Source organism: Marmota monax, unplaced genomic scaffold, assembly GCF_021218885.2.
Source record: "Marmota monax isolate L192 unplaced genomic scaffold, Marmota_monax_Labrador192_F-V1.1 WCK01_AAM20220418_F8-fsc00116, whole genome shotgun sequence".
Lineage (NCBI taxonomy): Eukaryota > Metazoa > Chordata > Mammalia > Rodentia > Sciuridae > Marmota > Marmota monax.
The window spans coordinates 4,662,960-4,689,170 of NW_026695220.1; the positions used below are offsets into that span (position 1 = coordinate 4,662,960).

The 26,211-nt window shown below is 33.4% G+C and overlaps 1 protein-coding gene across 1 annotated transcript in view; it reads right to left on the bottom strand.

Annotated features, from left to right (window-relative positions):
* The window catches only part of Eys (eyes shut homolog), a 1,592,434-nt gene that overhangs the window by 481,746 nt on the left and 1,084,477 nt on the right, over positions 1–26,211 (bottom strand). Inside the window, 1 exon segment of the mRNA XM_046432606.1 lies at positions 4,119–4,342. Within this exon segment, the coding sequence (XP_046288562.1) occupies positions 4,119–4,342 (224 nt within the window).

The window sequence follows — 26,211 nt, forward strand, 5'->3', positions numbered from 1 at the left end:
CTGTGAAACATCAAAGTTGTTAAAATAAAATACTTTAACATTCTCTCACAGGCTAAGAATATTAACTGGAAGCAAAAAGGAGCAAGCCTTGTGAAGAAAAAAATCAATTTCCAACACATTTTTACATCTAGATATCTGTGCAATTGCATTTTTCCCCCAGAAAGTCGTGTTCTTTAATCAGTTGTGTCTAGATTTTCTGAAATTTGAGTGCTTTTTTTTTTCTTTTTGGTGCAGTTTGGGATTCAGGACCTTTCCCGTGCTAGGCAAGTGCCTTGACTGATCTGTAGCCCCAGCCCTTGAAATTCAAGTACTTGAAATTCAAGCCCTTAAGTCTGCTTTCTACATTTCAGTCTAACTAAAATACAGTTCCTTTTGGGTCACCTAATGTGTTTTCAGTTTAATTTTAGATGGATCATGATAATACCTTCTTTATTAACAAGGTATTAGATCAATACTAATTTCTATTTTCTCATTTTAGAAATTTTATATTTGAAATAAAACTTTTTCTTTCTGAAATTAAATACATATAGACACACTTTTATACCAGATGAAAAAGTGCAACAATTTAACATTTCTATATTATGCCTTCACATTAGAATTGATTTTCTAACTAGTGCAGCAATATACATTGTTGTTGAACGTGAACTCTGCAGTCAGCCAAGATTATTTCTAATCCTATTTCTATTATGTACAAGCCTTGTGACCTTGAGTGAGTGATATAGCAACTCTAGGCTTTATTCTAGAATTCTCATTTGTAAATGGAGGTAATTTAGAAAGCCTACTTCAGCCAGGTTTCTCTGAGGTTAAGTGAAATGTATAAAGCACTCAGAGCAGTGTTTGGTTAAGTCAGTTATTTGCAAATTTTACTCCTGAAGCAGAAGTTCATATACAGCAGCTTCCCACCCCCATCATCTTCAAGGATACATACATTCCAAGATACCTGAATGGATCTTGAAACCTCAGAAGGCTGAAACCTCAGATGGTACTGCCCTCTTATAGCTATTGTACTTTTCCCTATACAAACTCACTTGTAAGTAATATCTATCACTGAGCTACATCCCAGCCCTTGAAATTCAAGTACTGCTAAATCTACTTTATGATGATATAATTTAACTTTAATTTATAATTAAATATAGTTTTCATTTATAAACAAGGCATAATAAGAGATTAACAATAATTAAAAGAATAGAACAATTAAAACAATATACTGTAATAAAACTTATTTGAATGTGACCCCTCTATTCCCTCAAAATGTTATTCTACTTTCACTTTTTCACTTAAAGAAAGTACTCTATGGCATCTCTTTGGCACGTCCAAATCATCAACATCACAATTTGGTGTTACTATTAAGTAAAATAAGGGTTACATGAACATAAGCACTATGATACAAACAGTAGCTGATTGGATAACCTAGATGATCACTAGGTGAGTACTGGGGTAGGTAAGTATAAAGAACGGATACATAGATAAAGGAACGACTCATTCATTCTGGGCAGAATAGAGCACGAACACAAGATTTCAATCTAAAATTTATGCATTGGTTATTTATAGAAATTTTTCTATGATATTTTCTGACCACAGTTTGGCCACATATAACTGAAAAAAGTGAAACCATGGCTAAGGAGGAAGCTAGTATATTTTAGATGTATATTATAGTCAATAAAATTTGTATTCAAGAAATTATTTTAATGGTTATCTATCTGCAAATTTCAATTAATTTGTAGATTATAATCATTAAATAGTCAGAAAATTTCTAAGAAAATTTCTATCTACAAATAGAATAAATATAAATAAATAAAGATGAATACGGAAGATTTAAGGATTTTATCTAAAGTTAAGTTTTCACCAGGCAGTTGACACACTTTGAATCTGGCATATAATATTGTTTATTGAAATCTGCACTTAAAATTTGTGGCATCTGGGCAAGATGGATCATTCTATAAAAAGTCATTCATGTTACCAGATTCCTGAATTATGGGCCTTTTTCAAATATTAACACGTGAGTCTGGATTCTAAGGAGCATACTATTACAAATTTTATTTTAGGCCTTAGGCTACAATCACAAACCTACTCTTGGTATTATTTATGACTGAAAGAAGACAGGTACTTTCTTCAAATGTAAGTAGTAAATTATTAAAATAAATACTATTTTTCATTTTAGAAAAAAATAATTTCTAATTTTGAAAATGCACATCACATTATACTGTTATATTGTTAGATGGAAGCAAGTCCCCAGAAAAAGAGGCAAAAATAGCAAAATTACAGACAATAAGCTATGATAACTCATAGGCTAAAAATAATACTGATGTATGAATTTTGTTTTGCGTATTAAGTGTCTTGTGTGTTACCAAATTAAAGTGTGTTTTAGAAATGCACTTTTAAACCAGTAATAATTATTAATAAAATATTGGCCATAGATTCTGATTATTATGTAAAATACTGGTGTTTAGCAAAACAGTATCGCCCAATAGTAGTTCTTAAAATATTATAATTTAACAGGAAAAACAGTTAAAATATACAAGGTAAAAAGTGATTAATAAAATAGAAAAAAAATTCCAAGAATGAATATAGGGCAGAATTCCAATTCTTTTTCTGAGGTCAGTTTTCTACATTCTGCTACCCAAAAAACCAAATACAATTAAACCTGAGTCAAGCCTTAGGTTTAACTCTAGATAATCCTGAGTTTCTGTTCTTCTTGAGGAAAGTGTGGGTTGTTTTCAGAAGAGTCAAAACTACTAAATGAGGAGTTAAAGGATGAAGAATCACCGATATTAGGGTAGGAAGAAATAATCACTTTGAAGGTTACTCTGTGTCTAATACTTGTGAGGAGGTAAATGCACAATCAGACATTAAAATATGAAAGCATATTTGAAGGAAAATTAGAAGATTTTATTTAGTGCAAAATTAAAGAAAACGTCCTATAGGTATTTCAAATGGCTAATTGTGTTGCTAAAAGAGTTTTACAACTCATATTTTTTCCCTTTACTTGTACTCATAGAATGTAACATAGTTGGTCTCAATTATAGAAAAGACATACCTTGTGATATTTTTCAGAACATGAAATGTTCACCCAAATGTCAAGCCACAGTGTAATGTGTCTTCAAAAATATTTTACAGTTAAAGACTTTAAGAATATTTATATGATGTTTTAAAATGAACACAACAATAAACTTTGTATTTCTATGCTTTTTGTTATATTTGTTTGCTTACTTCTCTAAATATTAAAACATTCCTCCACATGACGAAGGTCTCTTGGGAAGAGGAGTTGGATAACATAAATAGGTACCTTTGAATAAGCTTGAGAGCATCATCCCTCATTTTAGCATTTAAAAGGGAATTATTCAATATAATCTTGGATAAATAATGAAACTCTCTGTGATGTAAGTCATAATCTAGTAATAATCCTCATTCCCACCTCCCTAATTTAGAACTACTAATTAACTTCACATAGACAACAGTGACACTTTTCAGCTATCAGTGCAGGACCGAGTAGCACACAATGACCTAATACATTTGTACTGTGCCCAAGGCGTTTCCGATTTTACTTGCCCAACACTGATCTAATTAACTGAAAACCTCTTAGGAGTCTATTAGCTGTTGACAATAGGGATTTTTAAAAAAATTCATAAATAGCTCCACTATTACTGAGACTATAATCTTAGGCACCAAAAAATAATGTGCTCTTTTTTAACACCAAAATATTTTAAAGATGGGGATCTGTTTATGAAATACAAAAACTCAGTGATTTAATTAACAATTAAGCAATGTAAATAGTATTGGAACTTGATTATGTCCATGGCAACAAAGGAAGGAGTCAACATTATTTTAGAAGTAACAACATAAATAACCTAACACCATATCTGAATTTTAACTCCTATTTTATGTGGAAATTGAAAATGTGTATTGAAGGCATTCTTAATGTAAACAAAACAAAACAAAAGCTTAGGTTTGCTTCTGAAGTATTAAACTGGAAGTATTTTATGAGAATTCATTTTAAAATAAAACTATAGATGTTTCTTGCTTATGCTAGTATCCAGCTGTAGACTTCCAAAGTGTTTCAATTCTCTTCTACTGGCTTAAGACGTTTGCAAAAGGAATATAGAAGTGTAAGTGATTACCTTTTTCACAGAAACGGCCTGTAAAATGTAGTGGACAGTCACACTGGAAGGAAATGACAGTGCTTGACAGGAAGAGGGGGTGGCAAGTGCCTCCATTGTGGCACTCATTTTCCTGGCAGACAGGTGGCGCAGCTGGAGAGAGGCTGAGGGAAGAACATCTGGAATTGGTCACTTGCATCATAACAGAAGGAACAACGGGGGCCATTGGAGACAGATCTTGAGATCTGTGATTTAGAGACAGACAAAAAGAAAAAAAAATAATGTAAATAAAAGCTCTTGGAACCTACATAGAGATAATAGGAAATTTGGTTTAAAATAAGAGGGAATACACGCGTGCAGGTGCACACACGTTGATCCAAGGTTTACTGAAGGCAAATAAGATGGTCATTTTATGTGTTGAAAACATCTGAGTCACAGAGTGTAACCTTGAGTGATTTACTAAGGTCTTGTTGTGTACTGGTTCTGAGAAGGTAAATAATTGTCTCTAAAGTAGTAAGAAACTTGGTGTAGGCCTTTGTAAGCCTACAAGCACATTCTCTTACAGAAAAGATTAAACTTTTTGCCTAACACAGTCCCTCTTCAACTATTTCAAATCTTATGAGCCTAAGATCAAAAGTGAGGCCATTTTGCATTTTGATGTTAAAATTGTTTGAACTTGAGTTATTTCTAGGTTGATTGCATTTCTCAAGGGGACTTGTATTTATTTCTAGAAGTTATCCAATTGATACCTTAGAAATGCCCAGAGGATTCCCTATTTTTTTTCATAAATATTACTACCAGTTTATTTTTTTTCTTTCTAAATAAATAACAAACAATGAAAATTTCCCTCTGAACTACATTGAAATTCCTTACCTTTACATTCAAAGTCCCTAGGCAATCTAATTCCTCTTTGCTCTTCCAGTTCACCATAGAATGATACCTAATAAAAGCTTTAAATTCTCTCACACCAAATGTGAGTATATTCTCTAAGGACTCTATACTTCCCTCACTGGGGAAACTGGTTCAAACCATTCTATGTGCATGATTGTTCCTTTCATCTTAGATTTCGCCTAAGTGCTACGTCCACACCTGAATTATTTCCTATAGTCTTCTCAGTTGCCCTTAGCCAGTCAAGATAAAGCTGATGATTCTCCCAGCTGTAAAGTCCGAGCGGTGGTCTAGCAAATGACTTTTTTTGCTAGCGATGGTGTAGAGCACATTTGCCATGTGCTCATGTAATTATTTTATATCAGACTTTCCTATTAGGCTATATGTAATCATAGTAAATATTTTTTAAACGTTTGAATTATTGTCTTTAGCATGCTATATACTCTTTGGGAAACAGTGATTCTGGAATTTTCACTTAATATAATCATGAGAGAATTATCTTTTTAACATAAAAATCTTACTGCAATAAAAATACTCAACAACTTTTCTGAGTAAATATTTACTTTGTACATTGTCTTAAAGATAAAACCTTAGCAAAGGAGATTAATTTTAAGATGCACTAACTGAGGCTGAGGTTGTGGCTCAGTGATAGAGTGTTTACCTGGAACGTGTGAGGCTCTGGGTTCAATTCTCAGCACCACATACAAATAAATAAATTAAATAAAGGTCCATCAATGACTAAAAACATATTTCTTTTAAAAAAAGATGCACGGACTGACATCAGAGATTTAAAATACATACTTTTTTTGTATCTACCAAGTGCACTAATGTCAACTTATTAGCATAAAAGAGATGAAAATGAAATAGATAATAATCTATAAAAAGGTTTTGCTAATATAATATTAATGTAAAGATTAGTTCTTTATTTTTACAATCCTTTTATAGCCTGAAATTGTTCTTTCCAGAGTTCATCCCAGATTTGTAACAATATGTTTATTTTTATGACTGTTTGAGCCTGATTCTCTTCTTTTACCTCTAGATTGCAATCTCCATGGAGGATGGATGGATGAATCACCTCTACTCTTTCTTTCATTTTATCCCTAAACCACAATGCTTGACTCCCTAGCAGGTTTTCTGGGAAATATTTTATACATGGATTTGAACCTTTTTTTTTGGTAAACACGCAATATACCACACTACTAATTAGAAAGATAGCTAGTAAAAATAATTTTATAATCCTAGGATTAATTTCATAACTCTATGATATGACTTTTTAGTTTTATAAATAATATAAACTCTTCACATTTAACTTTGTCTGTTTTTTTTTTCTCTTGTAGGCTTAGCATAATTTCTCCTAGTTATACTCACAATATAGGTAGTCCCTCTAAGGTAACTTTCCTCAAGTGTAATGGCAATGCTAATATGAATTACCTGAGATTTATTGCTGAGTACTCCGTGTTCTAATTTAATTTCTAGTTTTAGTGTTTCTGAGTGATTTCACCATTTAGTCTAACACTTGCCATGGAATTCATGAACTGCAGTCAATCACCTCTTTCTGAGGAATAAATTAAACTGAATTAAATGTCACTACTTCCCTCTCATACTGTGGCTGCTCAGGGAGCCTGTGTCTCACCTGAAAGAATCAATATGTTGCACATTTTAGTTGTTAACTGATTACACAAAATAATTACTATCAATTGATCCATCAATTAAAATATCAGCATCATAAATCAAATTTTGAAAGCAGCACTAATCAGATACATTCTATGTTATAAAGATTAGATTGCATATCTGTTATATCATTATGGCTAGTTCTTGATTTTCAGCAGTTTTCATGAGTTATAAATTATGCCATGAATTTACCTACATTAGAATTTAAAATGAAAATAAAATTAATTTGATCTCTTATATATTTAAAAAGAAAGATTTATTCTGATGGCCACATTTTTACTTATTTGTACATAAAGGTAAATAGCTTAAAAATATCAAGTTAATATTGAGGTTTGGCCATAATAATATAATTAATATTAAAGTTACAAATCTTTTCTATTCTAGAAATTATATAAAAGTATGAGAACTTTGAAAGAGATCACGGTTTGAAACTTTCAAAATTATTTTTTAAAGACATAATATTATTAAAATTGGAGTTCTTTTCCTTTCTTATATAAGTTTTTGATTTATTCTGTGTCCAAAATGATTAGTATGAAAACTTTGATTGCTTCTGGATAACTTTGTACAAGGATGTAGAAATGTACCACCCATTGTTATAATAAGATATAACCTCTCAAGAACTTTTTCTTAATGATTTCATTTCTGAATATCATGCTTATTTCGTTCAAAACCAAGCCTGATCATTCAGGAAAAACATGTAGATAGGATAGATTTCCAATCATGTTGTAGAGATCTAATTGGAACCAGAAAGAAGGACGCATACTCATTGTCTTCATCCCAGGTCTGTCCTTCCAGGGGATTCTACAGAATCGCTGAGTTGCCAAGATGTAGAACACCACTGGGCTAAAAAATTGCTTTGCTTTTCTTTAGCCTAGGGATTCTGCTGATTGGCAACTGACTTTGTCACTTTTAGGTAGATACTTGTCTGCCTTCAAATTCTGAAAAAGATTAGTGGGCTCATTCAGATGTGTGAATTCTGGGAACTCTGCTTCACAATAGAGATATAAGAGAATTTTTGGAATGACGATGTGATATTAAATAGAAATGAAGAAACTCAAGTAGAAAATTCTTGATCTTAGGGCTCTGAATACGTAAGAATAGAAGTCTGAAAAATTGTTAGATTTTAGAAAGTGGTAAAATAAATAAAATAAAAAACTTGTACCTCATGCAAAGCAGCATATAAAGAGAAAATTTTTTAAAACACCTCCCTGCTCCCATTTCCTTTAGCATTCACTCCTCACCACATACCCTCAGCCCAGCCCTAGGCACCTTAAATTGACTTTCTATCCTATAGATTTGCCTATATTTAACATTTCATATCAATGTAATCATCTAATATGTAATCTTCATGCTGGCTTTTTACTTTGACTAGTGTTTTCATAATGATGTATATATTAGAACTTTATTTACCTTTTAGTGATTGTAAGCAACATTATTATGTACATTAATATTCAAATTTTTGTCTGGGTGTATGTTTTTATTTGGGATATATTTAGAAATATAATTGTTGGATCATATATTTTATGTTTAAAATTTTCAGCCACAGCAAATTTATTTTACAAAAAGGCTTCACCATTTTACATTTTTACCAGCAAATATGAATGCAGGCTTCTCCACATCCTTTCCACATACTTGATGGCTTATTATTGTTATTATAAACTTATTAGCAACAGAAGAGTTCCTTTGATCAAAATTTCTGCCTTTCTTCTACCTTTTAGCCATGACATCATAAATTCTCAGAAGTGGTATGTGCATTTATACTTTTACGGAATTTACCAAATTTCCCTCAAAATAGTTGCTACAATTCATGTAGTGAGACATTTTACCATATTTATGATAATCCAAATGAACAATTGTATTATTAAGTTTAAATTTTCAGAAGTTACCAAAAAGTAATTACTTGCTCTTTTTTCAAATCATGTTTATTCATTTATACATGTGGTAGGAAGAATAATGCTCCCCCAAATTAAAAATGATTTTCTGAATTGGCCTAACTAGGGTCTGTTACATTTTCCTGGAGTAATGGCAAAGGAGCTGCTATGAAGAACTCCCATTAAGAGTGGTACCCACCAAAGAATGTGGCTGCTTATCCATCTTCCTAAGTTATCTGTTTCTCTACTTACATGTGATCAATTTTCATACCTATAAACATATACACTTAACTTGTGTTTAACACACCTTTATGTATATCTACATCTAACACTATAACTTTATTTTTTAATCTCCTACACTATTTCTGTAGTGTTTCTCAGTGGTCAGGCCCTCAATTTTCACACATGATATCTCATAACACCCAATATTGTCCTAGTGATGGTTGCTAACATTAATAAATCCAGAAAAAAATTCAATTTCTGCTTTAACTTTCAAAATTCTAAAAACATCAGAATAGCCCAAAGATAGTTAGACATATTGAAAATAGCTTCGAAAGTTTAAATTACCATTCTCAGCTCTAACGTTTTATATTGTTTTAGTTTGATCAAATAACTTTGAAAATCATTAATCATTGTGAATTTTATCTGGGAGCAAAACAACAGATTTGCTATTTAAAATATATTCAACTGACATTTTTATATTAAAAGAAGAAATATGTAAAATTACTGGTATACATGTAAAATTCTCATTTGTCAACCAAAAGAATAATTAAATATCAAAACAACAAATTATATATGGGAAAATCAATCTAAACAAACATGATTCCAGGTATTACTCCTCTTATTTTGATTCATATTTTTTGAGTGCTGGGTATTGAACCCAGTGTCTTACTCATGCTAAAGACACATACTCTTCACTGAGATGCATCCCAGTCCTTCTCTTTTTGAGAACATAGTGTTATATAATAGGATAAGAATTATAACCTAATAACTAATTCAGGAGTATTTAACATTTTTACTAAATTCACTCAAACAAGATAGTGTGAATTTAATAGATCTTCTTTTCACATTTTACTAATTTTTCCCACTAGAATGCATTTCTTATTCTCACAGTCTTCTATTCTTTAGCTATAACATATTTATATGTAATAGACCACAGCATTAGACCACAAGAATTCTCACATAGTCAATGTTCAACACATCCCTGTTAGGCATCCCAGGTCCCAATGTGTCTTAGGCCACTGGGACTTAGAATTTAAGGGGTTATCCGTGGAAAAGTAGTCTCTTTTGATAGATTCTTATCTCCCCTCCTTGTACCAGCTTTCTTAGTTCTTGATCAGAGAGAACATTCAACCTCTCTGAATTTTGATGCCAGAGGCCAAACCTAGCTGAGAATGAGACTAATATTTCATGCTTGTACACCAAATCGGGAAGTAGAAGAAACTCTGGAGTTTTTCCCCTCTTCTTTCCTTATCTTAAATTCTATACCCATCCCCCTCTTCTCATGAACTAGTAAAACAGCCTCAACCTTTCATCATTTATATGTTCAAATTTCCTTTTTCTCATCTCCAACGTCAGTTCCCAACTCTGCTAATCTGTTCTTCTCATTACATATCATACTTTCTTCTTCTATTATTTCCATGTCCAAAATTATTCCAAAGCAAAGCTTACAGTAGTTTCTGATTTGGTTCCATCTTACTTTTCACTTTTATTGACCTCCAGTGCCTCTCTCTCTATATATAATGCAATGATATTCACTGTAATATTTATGATTTTAAAAGTTGAAACAAACTAAATGTTTATCAATAGAGAATGTGGTATATAAAATATGTTCTAACCACATTTTAGTGTAATATTTTTAAAATTTCATGCTTTGTAACTTTCATATACTAGCATTCCCGGGAAACACTTTAACCTTGAAATCACTCCCCTGCCTTTTTTTTTTTAAAGACACAATTTATAGTCACTATCTCTACATTTATTTTGGATTTTCCCTAGACATAATTAATGTGTCAACATTATACATATGCCAAATTAATGAAATAATACAAAAAATGCCTCAAATGTTATAGAAGTATCTAGAGCTAGTATCCTTATTGGTATTTTCTTCCAAATTAAATATCTCAAGAGGTAAGAACTCAGTCTTCTATTTGTACAAATAATATCTAGATATAAAAGCATGTAATTTTGTTTTTATTCTTTACCAGTTTTTAATATCAAATTGTGTCAGTTAAAAGTGATGCTGAGCGCAATGGTGCATGCTTGTAATCTCAGAAGGAGGCTCAGGCAGGAGGATCTTGGGTTCAAAGCCAGCCTCAGCAAAAGTGAGGTGCTAAGCAACTCAGTGATACCCTTCTATAAATAAAATACAAAATAACGCTGGGGATGTGGCTCAGGGGTTGTGTGCCCCTGAGTTCAGTCCCTGGTACTAAAAAAAAAAAAAAATGAGTAATGCAATCTTCTAAACCTCAGGGCCTTAACAACACAGATGTTTATTTTCTGTCCATGTCAAGTTCAGTCAGTATAGGTCATAGGGTGGGTGGAGTTCTGCTCCCTTGTCATTTGATGGCATTCAAGCATCTCAGGATATAGGAATTGTCACCCCCAGCATATGGTTTCTGAGGTATCCTTCAGTGTCACACCCAAATACCTAAATACTAGGCATTATGAAAAAGTTAGGGGTAGAAGGGATTGTAAGAAAATTTATTCCCTCTCATTTCATTGATGAGAACTTAGACATGTGGTCACGTCCACCACCTATTGGGAACTTGGAAAGTCTTGTAGCTATGTCTTAGGAAGGTGAAAAAATAAGTTGGCCTATACAGCCAACTCTTGCCATGGATATCACACTAAAAATATTGCTATTAAATAAAACTAAAACAAACAAACAAAAAACCCTGCTTGCATGTTTTTGGCTTCACTTTCAGTTACAAAATATCTTGGGGATCTATTATTGTCATATATATGTAAAACTTAAAAATTTTAATGAAAGACTTTCTTAGTGAGATGAATCACAATGTTTTGAATCATTTCTCTATTGATAAACATTTAGTTTGTTTCAACTTTTAAAATCATAAATATTACAGTGAATATCATTGCATAAATGCTTTAGGAATATATTAAATTTGTGCAATAAATAGAGGTGAAATTCCTTATGTTACATAAGTGTCCAATTTGTATTTTAATAGATATTCCATGAAAGTTTATATAACATGAAACTCTCCAAATAGTTTTTGAGAATGAATTTCCCCAGTTTTTACCAAAACTAAATGCTATCTTGGTTTAAATAGTTACATATCTGATGAGTGAGAATTACAAGAATGGATAACCCCACTGTTGCTTCAACTTCTATTTTAATTTTTGATGTATTACCTGTCATTCATTTTGTCAGTTTAGTTATTTTGGATTGCAGGAATATGTACTTTCCTCACATCTTCAAGTCAGTTGTCTGCTTTTACTTCTCAATTTAGAGAAGACAATTATATATCATAGAGGCTGATACATTATTATATCATTTCAGTGGATATTTCTTGCTCTTTCTGTGCAGTTTGTAATGTCTTTGATGTTTTTTTCTGTCATTGTTCCTGTTGAAAATTTATTTGTTGACTTCAATTATTCTTCCTTCCTAGGAAACTTATCTTTGTTATCTGGACATTTTTGACAAGTTCCCTTTGTATTTCTCTTTTTCTTTTCTTTTCTTCTTTTTATTTTGTCTTAATGGATTTTCACTATTCTGTGTTAAGATATAAAATTATTTTTATTCATCTAAGTTAGATTTATTTCAAAGGGATTTTTAAATTGGAGTATTTATGTTTTTCAACTATTTTGGGAAAATGTTAATTCTCTCATATTCACCCTATAATTTTTTTCTGTGTGCTACTTATTACATGAAATTAAATTTCATCATTTTATCCTTTTTATGAGCTTCTTTGCAATCCTACTGGTTTCTTTCTCTCTCCTCTATGTTCATAGAAGTTTAAGATATACTAGCTTGTTCATTAATTCTCTCTGCAGCTTTGTCTAGTTGTTTAACTTGACTCTTTAAAAATATAACTTACATGTTTTTATTTTTTGAATATTTATTTGTCGATCTTTTAAAATTCTACTCAGTTTTTGTGTATATTTTCTCTTACATATATTTCATTTTCTCTTTTTATTTCTTTAAATAACCAAGCAAAAAAGTTTTATTCTCTCTCTGATAAAAGAAGTATCTGGTCTTTGTATATCTAAGCCACTTCTTCCTCCTTTCTGCTTATGCTTATCTTACTTTTTTTTCGTTTGTGTTTTTTGTTTTTAATTTCCCAAGTGTTTTGCCATTTTTCACTGTGGACTCAAATTCTTTGAAATTTTATCTGTGGAAAAAAATTTAAGACTAGTGTATGACATTTCTTTAAAGAGTATTTATTTTCCTTGGTTCACCTCATGAGAAAAATTTCAACCTGGAAATATTATAAAATATTTTCTCTTTCAGTTTCTTTTTTTTTCATAAACTGGGGATTTATCCCAAGAGAACTTTATCACTGAGCTACATCCCCAGCCCATTCTTAATTTTTTAAAATTTGTTTTTTTTAGATACACATAGCAAGAGAAAGTATTTTGACATATTATACATATTTGGAGTTCCCCAGTCGTGTATTCATATAAAAACATGGGAAAACTATGTCCTATTCATTCTACTGTCTTTCCTATTTCCATACTCTCTCCCTTTCCTTCCTTCTGCTTTGTCTAATTCAGTAAACTTCTGTTCTCCTCTGCCTCCCTTATTGTATGTATACACATAATGGAGAGGATATTTGTCCTTTGATTTTTTGGGATTGATTTATTTCACTTAGCATGGTAGTCTCTAGTTTCTTGGCAAATGCCATAATTCCATTCTTCTTGGCTGAGTAATATTCCATTGCATATATATACCACATTTTCTTTATCCATTAATCTGTTGAAAGGCACCTAAGTTGGTTCCATAGCTTAACTATTGTGAATTGAGCTGCTATAAACATTAATGGGGCTGTGTTACTGTAGTGTGCTGATTTTAAGTCCTCTGGGCATATGCCAAGGAGTGAGGCAGGATCTTGCTCAGTTGCTGAGGGTTGTGAACATGGAATTCTCCTGTCTCCTATGTCACTGAGATTACAGATGTACACCCCATGCCTAGATTTCTTTAATATTTTTAAAGATATAATCAATCTAGATTTGGGCCAGTTTGTTCTTATAAACAATTGGGAATTTTTTTCCTCCTCGTACTTAATGGTGAGGTACAGTCCTGAAACTGATCTTTTCTTTCCTATTTTTTCTTCTCTCTTTTCCCTTTCCTTTTCCATCTTCCTTCTTTCTTTTTTCTTTCTTTCCTTTTTTTGGCTGTAAAGATTTTGTTTATTTTCTTTACATCATTCAAGTTATTTAAAACTTTTTTTCCAATAAAAATAATTTTATTATTGACATAATTGGATTTGTTTTCTTTCTTTGGTTTGATTTTAATTTTAACTGACAATAGTTGTATAAATTTATCAATAATAGTATAAATAATTGTGATATTTCACCACCTGTTTACATTGTGGAATGATCAAATCAGGCTAATTATCATACCACTTCAAAAATGAATGTATCATTTCTTTGTAGTGAGAAAATAACACAATCAACAAATGGGCCAAGGACCTGAACAGACACTTCTCATAAGAGGATATACAATCAATCAACAAATACATGAAAAAATGCTCACCATCTCTAGTAATCAGAGAATTACAAATTAAAACTACTCTAAGATACCATCTCACTCTAATAAGATTGGCAGCCATTATGAAGACAAACAACAAGTGCTGGCGAGGATGTGGGGAAAAAGGTACACTCATACATTGCTGGTGGGACTGCAAATTGGTGCAGCCAATTTGGAAAGCAGTATGGAGATTCCTTGGAAAGCTGGGAATGGAACCACCATTTGACTCAGCTATTCCCCTTCTTGGACTATACCCCAAAGACGTAAAAACAGCATACTACAGGGACACAGCCACCTCAATGTTTATAGCAGTACAATTCACAATAGCTAGACTATGGAACCAACCTAGATGCCCTTCAATGAATGGATTAAAAAATGTGGCATTTATACACAATGGAATATTGCTCAGCACTAAAAAAATAACAAGATCATGGCATTTTCAGGGAAATGGATGGCATTAGAGCAGATTATTCTAAGTGAAGCTAGCCAACCCCTAAAAAAACAAATGCTGAATGTCTTCTCTGATATAAGGGGCTGACTCAAAATGGGATAGGGAGGAAGAGCATGAGAAGAAGATTACCATTAAATAGGGACCAGAGGTGGGAGGGAAAAGGAGGGAGAAGGGGAATTGCATAGAAGATAGAAGGAGATCCTCATCGTTATACAAAATACATGTATGATGCTGTGAGGAGAAAAAAAGAAGAAGTGTGTCACATTAGATTGGGTAGAGAGATGTGGTGGGAGGGGAGGGGAGGGGAAGGGGTGATAGGAGGGGCAGCAGAATAAAATAGACATTATTATTATTGCTGTATGTATATAGGTGACTGTATGACCAATGTTGATTCTGCAACATGTACACTCAGAAAAATGAGAAATTATACCCCATTTGATTCAAATGTATGAAATGTTAAGATCATTGTATGTCATGTGTAACTAATAAAAAAATCTTTTTCTTTATAAGTCTATATTTTATTTAAAAAAACCACCTTTTTCTCTATAAGTCTTGTAACTGAATATTTTTCTGGTTGCCACACTACCTGAAATGAAAGTCATATATTTTAAAATCCTACAGAAATTTCTCAAAATGCATATCTGCTTAAGGAAACGTTTACTATTTTAAATACTGATATATGTGAATATCCACCATGCGGCCTGCACAATGGTTTCATTATTGAGGTTCTTGGCATAAAGTTAGCTAGAAGAGATCGAAATAAAACACACAGACTCAGTTACCTTATTTCTATTGCCAGGTCCAAGAAGGCTCCCCTCTCTGGCTCCAACCTCTAACCGCCCAGCAGGGCAGCAAGGATTACCCAGGGCTAGCAGGAGAGAGAGAGAGTGAACACGCCAGGGAGTAGCCTTTTATTGGGGAACAAGAAATTCAGGGGATAATTCCATCCAATGAAGGTTGAGGGGGGACTGCACTCCAAGGTCAGGGTCAGTGATTGGGCCCCCCGGGGTCAGTGGTCAGTCACACCCCCACACGGACGGGTTCTCTCATCAGGAAAGTTCCGACACAGCCAGAATGCCTCAGACCCTTAACGGGAGCCGCCCAGTCACGTGTCAGGATGGCTTCCCACATGAATATATAGCATGTGAATGTTCTATGTTTTGATATTTTCTGTAGAGTCTTTATTGGAGAAGACTATAGATATATGCATACTTTGCAATTCCTAATAATATTTTGTTGTATTTATACTACACAGTACTTAATTGTTTTTCTGATCATCTTCCTTTTTAGGATTTAAAACTTAATAATTAACTTTACTTATGCTAGTAGTCAGTACTTAATATAGTTCTGACACTGATAATTGCTATGAATTTTTTTAACTTAATATATATTCTAATTTATGTTATTTTCTGAGATAAAACACAAAAAAGCAAACCATTTTGAAATATAGAAAACAATGGGACATTATGGGAACTGAATTTTATAACATGGGTCTTAAGGAAATCTAGAAATTCATATTCTCATGCTGATAGTATACATATTTTGATGGAATATAACAAATTGAAATTAAACTGATAAATTCATAAAAGCAATGTTTTTGGCTAAGAGCACACTTTTACTTAATGACTTTATTTAGATTTAGAAGTCATTGGAGTTTAAATGCCTTAACACTATGGATAGTTCAAAACACAGAAATAATGCAGCATTTTTAATTAGTGTTCCATGTGAAATAGAAGCATTCATTATATTAATTGAATTAAATTTGTAATTTTCATTATGGATAAATAATACTCTGGAATACTTCCAAATTAACATGAAACTTGAAAGAAAGGAGAATATTTTAAAATATCAGCCAAAATTAAAAATGTTTGATTACTCACTATCTGGAAAATACATCCAAATTAGTGAAAGACAGATTAATAATCAAAGTGACATGATTAAAATCACATACTTAACACCAACCATAAGAACATGTGTGCTGGCAGAGAAAAATGCAAATTTGTCTTTTGAATCTGAGAAGGAAAGAGCAACTTTTTCATATTCATAGGAACTCTAAAGTGTATTTATTTCAGAGAAAGGATTCTTTAAGGAAGCTGGATTTGGACATTACTAGCCTGTATTTGAAAAAACATTAGAGGCCAAGAGAGAAAGCAATGAAATAAATTTCAAGTTCATTGCAGATCATTCATTCATTTATTCAACCAACTTGACCTATGAAGATTGCTGTATGCATCAGAAACTCACTAATCAAAATTATAAGGTGATTAATAGAAATGAGACCCTCCTTTATAGGAGCTTTCTTTTCTTTCTTATGGGGTTGAGAAAGTAGGCAATTGCAATTGCTTAAAGAATTGAGTGTGGACTGTATACCTAGCACTGCTTCAAATTCTTCATATGTACTAAACTAAGTTCTCACAGGAATACAAAATAACCTAAATGTAGAGGTAAGACACTTAACAAACTTGTTTATGACCATAAGACAAATGTGTAATGGAAAGGGATTTGAGCCCATGTATTTCAATCCTTGAAGTGAAACTCCAAGATTTTATACATCTGTTAGGGAACAAAGGGTACTGTGACAGAGTTGAAGATGAGAAGATAGCATTTGTAAAGAAGAAGAAAAAATCTATTCGAAGAGACTCCCTAAGAGGTTTGTAGCTAAGTCCTAAGGAACAGAAGAAGTTGGTAAGAAGAAAGACGGGCAAAGAAGAATAGTTAGGAACACTGCCTCATCCCCATCAGAAGAGGTTTCAAGTCCTGCAGGAAAGGGATAGCATACATGGAGAAATAAGTGGTTTGTCATGGAAGAAGCACAAATGTGTGTGTGTGTGTGTGTGTGTGTGTGTGTGTGTGTGTGTGTGCATGAGAGAAAGAGAGAGATTTCACCCAAGGGAGAGACTTGGAAGACAGTCAGAGCCTGTACTTTGACAAAGCTTGTTGGCTATGTTTTAAAGCAAAGGCAAGTTACTAGTGGTTTTTAAATAGGAAATCAATAGTCCATATATGTTTTTGAATTGCCTCTCTGGTTTTAGTGGTTTGGAAAGCAGAAATAGCTGGAGACAGTTGAAATAATTTAGGAGAAGAATAGGCTTGAAAATTGAACTAAGATTATTGGGCATGTAGAGAAGTTAAAAAAGACTCCAGTGAAGTTTGTTTTGTTGATAAAAGGCAATTGCGATCAGTTTCATATACAAGATGTCTATCATTCAGGAGCTGACAGGAAACAGATGGTTTATTCTGAAAGGATAATTAAAATGAGTTTAATAAGCAGACTAAGTCAGAAAAACTTAAGAAGAACAGCAACTAATTGAGGAAATGTCCAGGACCAGAGTTTGTTACTATCAATGGACCCAAAGGGGTAACTTATGCAGTTTAGATAAAAATATAGGTATAGAATAAGAGCTGTGGTCTCAAAGAGAGGGACTAAATCACCACTAACTTGTACCCAGCTGAATTAGGATGAGAATTAACACTCTGAACCTTTTCTCTTCCTGCCCTTCAATGTCCTCTTATCCTCTTGGTCAAATTAAACTGAAGGTCAGAAGACAGGAATAGCTGGGGTGTTGCAACCCATAGAAGTTGGCTTCTTAGGGTATGAAAAAGGGAGAAAAACACAAGTGAATCTTAGGCTTTCAGTTTAGGTGACTGGTTGAACAATGCCACTTACTGATGAGGCAGATAGAAACTTCATGCCGGAAAGAATGCTCTCCATTTGGTTCTACCTGGATGATATCTTATTGAAATCCCTTAATAGTATCCATTTTGTTATTATTTTTTTTTGACTTTTAAAAATATTTCCTTGCTAAGTTGTGAGAGTGGAAACTCGAGCATGTAAACTTATACCAGTGTTTTGCGTGAGATGCCAGCCAAATGTAACTTTTACAAATAAACAATGATCCAATTAATAATGTTCCTGCTCAGTTGGGTCATGAAATGACAGCTCTCAATATCATCATTCACTTGATGGCAGCTAGCAGAATTGCAGGCAACTGTGGTCGGGGGAATTCATCATTTCTCTAAAGAGAAAACCATGCAGTTATTACTAGTGCCTCTTGCATGATTTAAAAGATTTACTTTAACATATTAATCTTAATAGAATATAGTCACAAATAGCTAAAGCAATGTTGGAAGTGTTTATTTCAAAATTCACAAAGTTGGAGAAAATGTTGGGCACAGTAGTTTTATATTCACAGTATGAGAGCTTGCACTGGTTTTTGAGTACTGCAAGGAATCTAATAGATCTGTGTTGAAATCTCTGCATGCAAAAAATGTATTTAAACACCTGATATTATATTACTGCAGTAATGGACTTATCCTTGACTGATTAAAAAAAAACTATTTATTGGGGCTGTGGTTGTAGCTCAGTGGTAAAGCACTTGCCTCGCATGCGTGAGACACTGGGTTCCATGCTCAGCAACACATAAAAATGAATAAAATAAAGATATTGTGTCCATCTACAACTAAAAAAAATATTTATTGAAGACTTGTCTGTGAGAATCTGGGCAATAGGCTTTAGTCAGCAGTCTACTGAGGACAATGAAGATAGTCCATGTACCATCAGTTCTTCTGCAGTCAAATGTGATACCTTGAAATAGTGTTTATAATTTTTCCTTTTTTGTCAAGAAATGTTGACATAAAATTGTTGACATAATTTGTTTGAATGCCTCAATCTCATAATCTGTATGAATTTAAACATGTGCCAAAGAACTACTGGGACTAACCAAGAAAAAATAAATGGATCTCTTAGAATTATTACTCTTATGGTTTTAGATATGAGGTGTCCCTGAAAAGCTCATGTGTAGGACAACACAAGAACGTTCAGAGGCAAAATGACTAGATTATGAGAGCTATAACCTAATCAGGGGATTAATCCACTGATATGGATTAAATAGGTGGTAATGGCAGGCAGGTAGTGTATGGATGGAGGTAGTAGGGAGGTCAGTATGAGTGTGACTTTGGGGTTTACATTCTGTCCCTGATAAATTGAGCTCTCTCTTCTGCTTCCTGGTGCTTTGTCCTGAGATGCTTGCTTCCTATATACTCCTCTGCCATGATGTTCTCCCTAACCTTGGATCCAGAGAAGTAGGATCAGCTATCTATGCACTGAGACCTCTGAAACCATGATCCAAAATAAACTTTTCCACTTCAAGTTGTTCTTGTCAGGTCTTTTGGTCATAGTGATGCAAGGCTGACTAGAAATATTACATAGCAGTATTCAATAACTAGTGTTGCCTTTGTCTACATAGGCTATCTTGCTTCACAGAGTGTATTAAAATAATCACCAGGAATGCCAAAAGGGATTCACTTAAAGGAAAATATGTGATACCAACATTGAAGCACAGTATAAGAGAAATTTTGGAGAACTAATTTCTCTTAGTTTTTTTTCTTTTCTTCTAGTTAAGAAATCAAACAAATATATATAGTTCTCCCAAAATAAAACCTTGTTTCCTTTTCAATTTCTCTGTTTTACTGAAGGGCCACTATTATGATTATGTTTGGCAGAAAGAGTTAAGTGTATTCACCTATTCATTTATGCTATAAATATTCCTTGTGTGTTCACTCTGTGCTGGGTGGTGAGTATGAAAAGATTATCAGGTTTAATACTATTGAGAAGCATTTGGTGAGCTTAATGATACTCATGGACAGGTTAAGTGAGGATAAGGTCATAACGGGAAGAGGTTCTGTGACAACACAGAGAAGGGAAAAATTACGTCTATATCAGGAATTTAAGAAAGATTCACAAAGAGGTCAGTTGATCAAAATCCTAAAGAACAGAGAGATTTCTAGGTGGTAAAGGTTATCTATCCTAGGCTGAAGAAACAGTATGTAAGAATGGGAAATATTTCCAGTATTGGTAGTTGAAAAATTTATTCATTGTAGAGTTTGAATTGATAAATCAGTACAAAAATTGGAGTGGTATTATAGTTTGAATGTTCTTAAATGCCAGCTTTTGAATATTTTATTTTATAGATGTTGAAAAGTCCCAGTTTCTCTTTACTGCTTCAGATCAGATCCATTCATGCAACTCTACATTTGACCTGCCACAAACACTTGAGCCCGCTTGCTCTCTCTCCCTAAAATCTTATCCACTTTCCCAACAGCTCTCCCAAACAGTCAAAGTTCAAATTCAAAACCGGAACATATTTTTTTTCTCCATTTCCCTTAGGCCACACATCCACTCTATCACCAAAACTTCTTCAATCCATTCATATACATCTGACTCTGTCCATTTTTTATCATCACCTTTACTTGCCCAGGTAATTGCAAAACAGTCCAAATTGTTTCCTCGCCTCCAGTTTTAATCCTGTCAATCACTTTAGTCAGCCAGTGTGATCATGTTAAAATGTGAACCTGTTCACGTAACTCCCTCTTTAGAACATTCAGAGACTCCCTATTGCTTGTAGTATCAAGTTTAATCTCCTTATGATGGCTTTCAAAGCCACTCACAAGCTGGTTCTGCCTCCTGAGGAGTTTCATCTCTAATCTCTCAAGTCTTCATAAAATTTGCTCTCCTTTCCTTTGTTCTATTTTCCCTGATTGATGCATATTTGTGTTTCAATTTAACTTCAAAGCTATTTCTATAGGAAGCTATGTCTGACACTTATCAAGTTTAGTTTTGACAAACATCCTATATATTTGACCCCTTTCCTTCTAAGAGAAATCTCATCACCCTGTATTGCAATGCAATAGCTTTTTTTATTTGTATAATCCCCCTTGAATCTGAACTGTAAATTTACTTATTTTATCTATTTTTTCCTCTTCATTGCATTCTGTGTGCCCAACACAGTCCATTGAACAGTGATATCATCCAATAGTTGTAGAGTACTTAAATAAATGAACAAATGTGTTAGAATCTTGATCAGAAAGGTCATTACAAATCGTGTTGAGGCTTAGATTTGATTCTACATGTCAGTGCTTTTAATTATATGCCAGGAAGTATGAAATCCATAGGATAAACATGGGGTAGCTTCTGGGAGCATCAATATTCCTCAGAGTTAATTAACATATCATTTAAATAGTATAGTTAAATAATACTTAGTATTTGCATGGCTTAAGATGAAATGCCATTTTAATGAACTGTTCTTTGTGCTCTGCAACTACAGTAAGGCACAAGATATCTGTGAGGATTCATTTACTCGTTTCAGACTTTAATTGCACATAGTAGAAACATTTAACAAATATTGTTGGAGGTGTTGGTGGATTTTACACGAAGTTGAGTGATATTCCAGGATTTAAATGTGATCGGGAGTCCCATTTTTTTTTTTTGTTGCGATAATAAATATGCATTCTACTGTACATATCAAGGGTTTTTTTTTTTGGTGAGAATGTTAACAAATTCTTGTGCTATTCATACCACTATAGTAATGGTCTCTGGTTAGTGACAGATTACTTGTGGACTTACATTTTGTTGGAATCTGATGATTATACCTAGCACAACTGCCTTTTCAGCTCGCCCTTCTCTAAAGAAGTATGGGCTCTGCACTGAATGAGTCCTCATCTACTGAAGAGGGGCCATTGCACCTGTGCCTTCAACCAGCAGAGGTCTGGCTTCCTGAGTCTGGCTGAACTGGCCACTGAGGCATCCTGAAAGTTCAGGGAGCTAATGCCCAGGTGATGGAATTGACTTAATAAGAATAGGGCTGGAGTGAGCCAGAGGAATCTCCTTTCTCTCCACCACGCTTCTGATGTGATGTAGATTGTAAGATGTCCTGTATGGCTGAATAGTTAACTCTGTCTATTATTAAGATGATGTTTGCTCAGTAATGTATGCTTCCTCTATATCACCCTCCTCCTCCTCCTTCCCCTCCTCCTCCTTCACCTCCTTCTTTCTTCCCCTTTCTTCTTTCCTTCTTCACTTCCCCTTTCCCTTTGTTCTAGGGACTGCACTCCACATACATTTTTAATTCAGATTCTGTTTCCTAGGGAATCTATTGCAAGAAAGCCACATTTCTGTTCCAGGGAGTTGAAGATTTATAACATTTCATAAAAGAGCATGTTAGTTTAGAAAACATCTTTGAGTGTGTGTTTTGGTATATTTTAAAAGTAGCAATATAACTAAAAGATACATACTGTTTTCAATCTATGCCATTGTATCAAGTATTTTAGATGACTTCTCCTGAGTTATTTTATTTTTTTATCTTGCTCCACTATGGACTTTGTCCAGGAAGCTGATCTAACTATGTCGATACAGCTCCTGACTCCTATGCTATGAGTTTCAGATTATCTGGACCAATTGGAAGCCCTAGCAGGGGTTGGGAGGGAGGCAGAGGTTGAGGTTAGAGTAAATAGTTATTCCTGTGAATTCTGCTCTGTGAGGTCATGTCAAACTGGCTGTGTCTCTTAATAGGAATGACTACTTCTACATATCCGTTCCCTTCCTTTGTCCTTTGGAGCTTTGATAAGAGCTTGTCAGCTGCTTTCTTGGACTTTTTATATTACACCTTGTGGTATTTCTATATTCCATCTACTCTTGTATAATTGGCATCTAGGAAATAAATCTTGCTCACATTGTTGTAACATGTTGTGCATTTGGCTATTCAGGCTCTGATTGGTTCACCTGTCAATATAGGGGCTCTTAAGCCAGTGACCTTGAAGAAGTGATTGAAGTTATAGGAATGTGTGAAATTACATATATTAAGTTAAGGGCAAATTTGCAAGGGCAAATTTAAGACAAATTCAAGGGAAATTTGGTGTTAAACATGACCTGACTAGGATAGAAACCAAATAGTGTAATCGCAAGAATAAGACATGGAGATAATTATGTGGAAAAAATGAAGCAAATGTGTTTTGAAGATAAGGGAATGTTAAAAATGCTATAGCAACAGGAAAGGGATTGAGCTTTGAAGCATGTTCACTTGTTTTTAGCGTCAAAGGCATCATTGTTGACCACGATAAATGCAATTTCAGCAGAGACTGAGGCAAAACCCAGCTAGTCATGAACTGTTTTGTGAGTAGGAGGTGTGAAAGTTAAGAGAAAAAGTGAGATCTACTCTTGTCAAAAACCTAAGCACCTAGAAGAAAAAGAGTCCAGACATGATTAGGATTCTCAGATCCACATTAGAAACTTCCTCAACTGAAGTAATGCGCATCTAGTTTGTCTTTTCCCTCTTGGCCTGGTTTTCTATTGGTCTTTCATTTTTATTAATATTTCTACTAAAAAAGGTAAACTTTGTTGTAATTCTTATGTGTAAAATTTTTATTATCTGTGCCTTTGAAAAATAGTCATGCTATTTTGATTTGTTTCTTATAGGACTAATAAACAAATCACCATTTATATAGTAAAAAAGAAATTATTGCAATTTCAATTTAGCTGTTTCACTTAAAAGTACATCTAATCTAAGAGTTAATTCAATTTTACCACTTGAATAGTCTTGTGTGTATGTGTGTGTGTTGTGTGTAATTAATTTCTTAATGTACAGACTATAGCAAGTAAGTTTCTTTAGCAGTATGTGTGTCCATTGTACAAATTTGTCCTGAGGATTTTTATGTGTTCTCATTTTACTCCTTCTCCTATAAGCATCTAGATACTACCATGTAGTTTCCTAGTGTGTATGTGTGTGTGTTTGTGTGTATTTCCTAATTGTAACTGTAAAGCTTACTGATTCAATAATAAGTATTCTTATAATTTTATACTATAACAGAATAGTTTACCATAAATTACATAGTTCAAAATACTTCCCTAAGTATTATGAGTATATTCAACTCTACTATTAATAAAGATTTACATACTTCTAGAACTTGAAATTGTCTTTATTGGTATATTGCCTATTCAGGTTTGCAAATAGTTTCAATTTCATGATTTTTTTTTCACTACATACCTTATTTCCTTCATAAATTTAAGATATATGTGATTTAAAACTTTCATGTTAGTTTAAACACAAACATTGGGAGAGTAAAACTCTACTCATACTTAAATGTGTTTGCTTTCAGTACCTTTCTCATATGACTGATTTCAGATGTAGGGCTAAGTACATCTAATTCTTTGGACACTTTGCTTTAGCCTAGTAGGGGCTCAAAATGAATGACTGTGTGGAAACCACTTACGCTGAGGAATGAGTGTTTGATATTTCATTTAAGAGGCTCCTGTGGATTTGGCTCCAATTTCCTTTCAGCTTCACCAGTTTTCTTTTTATTGCTCTGCTACAGAGGAAAAAAGACAAGCAGAAGAAAAGGGAAGCTGCACTTAACCATACTGAGAACTTGCTGAGGTTCATCTGTCCTGTGGCAAAGTTATTAAGGAGTCTGTAGGATACCTATCTATGGAGAACACACTACCATCAATGGTAAGAGTAGCAATTAGATTTGTCACTATGAACTACTGTAAAACAATGAAAGGCAGGTAAAGAGTGTAACCTACCATGAACAATAAATATTGTCTTTGATGCTGGTGCCTGCTAGGGGCAGAAAGATCAGGATAACAAGAGCTATGCAAATTGTCACATCAGATATAGGAGTAAGAAATGAATATACGTCTCTCAGTGGGATATTCCCAATTTCTTATCTCCTTCATCGGCTCTCCAGATCTTCAGTACTTGTCTCTTGCATGTCATCTCTTCTCTCATATCTAGTCAACACCTCAAATTCCATTACCTTTCAATAAAACACTTTTTTTCCCCCTTTCAAAGTTAAGTCTTGGTTCTCATTCATTTGAACAGCAAAAACATTGAGATATCTTTGCCTAGTCTTTCTTACTCCTCATTTCTTCCTGTACCCTTTTGCGATTTGCCGTTAGGATTAAATCCCTCTGAGTTTAGATGATTAAAATAATTCCTTAACTGTTCTCACAATCTTTACTTTTCTTTCCAATTGATACAAGAAAGCTTAGCAAACTTAATTTTTATAATAGGCCAGGAACTTCTCTTTATTCAAACATCTAGTGAGTATTCGTAATTTCCTAGAGAAGTAAGTGTCAGAGTTCAAACAGCCTGTCATTACTTTTAAAAACTCAAATTGAATGTAGGACTTTGTTCCCACAGATTGTATTGACTTTATATTTGCCTGGAATTTTTTTTTATCTCTAATATGTGGTTAATACTACATGTTTTATCACTACTGACAGAAATCCTCTCTTCCTCTATTTAGTAGAGAAAGTTGCTTTTAATCTTTCCTTATCCATTCTTCACATGTCATCTTGGCCTCAATCTGCATGCTGGTCTGAATTCCCTCATTCATGTCCCATAGTGCATATGAAAATATATTGAGATTATATCTTTATTTCTATTTCTCCAAACTTTAAGTACTAAGGTAGGGGTCATGACTTATATATTTTTGTATCTTCATTATCTTCAAATCTTTGTATTTGCATAATATACAGTACCAAACAAAGATACCCAATTAATTTTATTTCATCAGATAGAATTATGTATGCGATGCACTTTCCCCAACTCTTAAGAAGTGATGTGTAGTTTTGCTCTCTGGTATAACCACTATTCAGGAATATTCACAACCCAGTAATACTATAGATAATGTTTTAGTCAGCCTTTTCATTTCTGTGACCAAAGAAACCTGAAAACAATTTTAAAG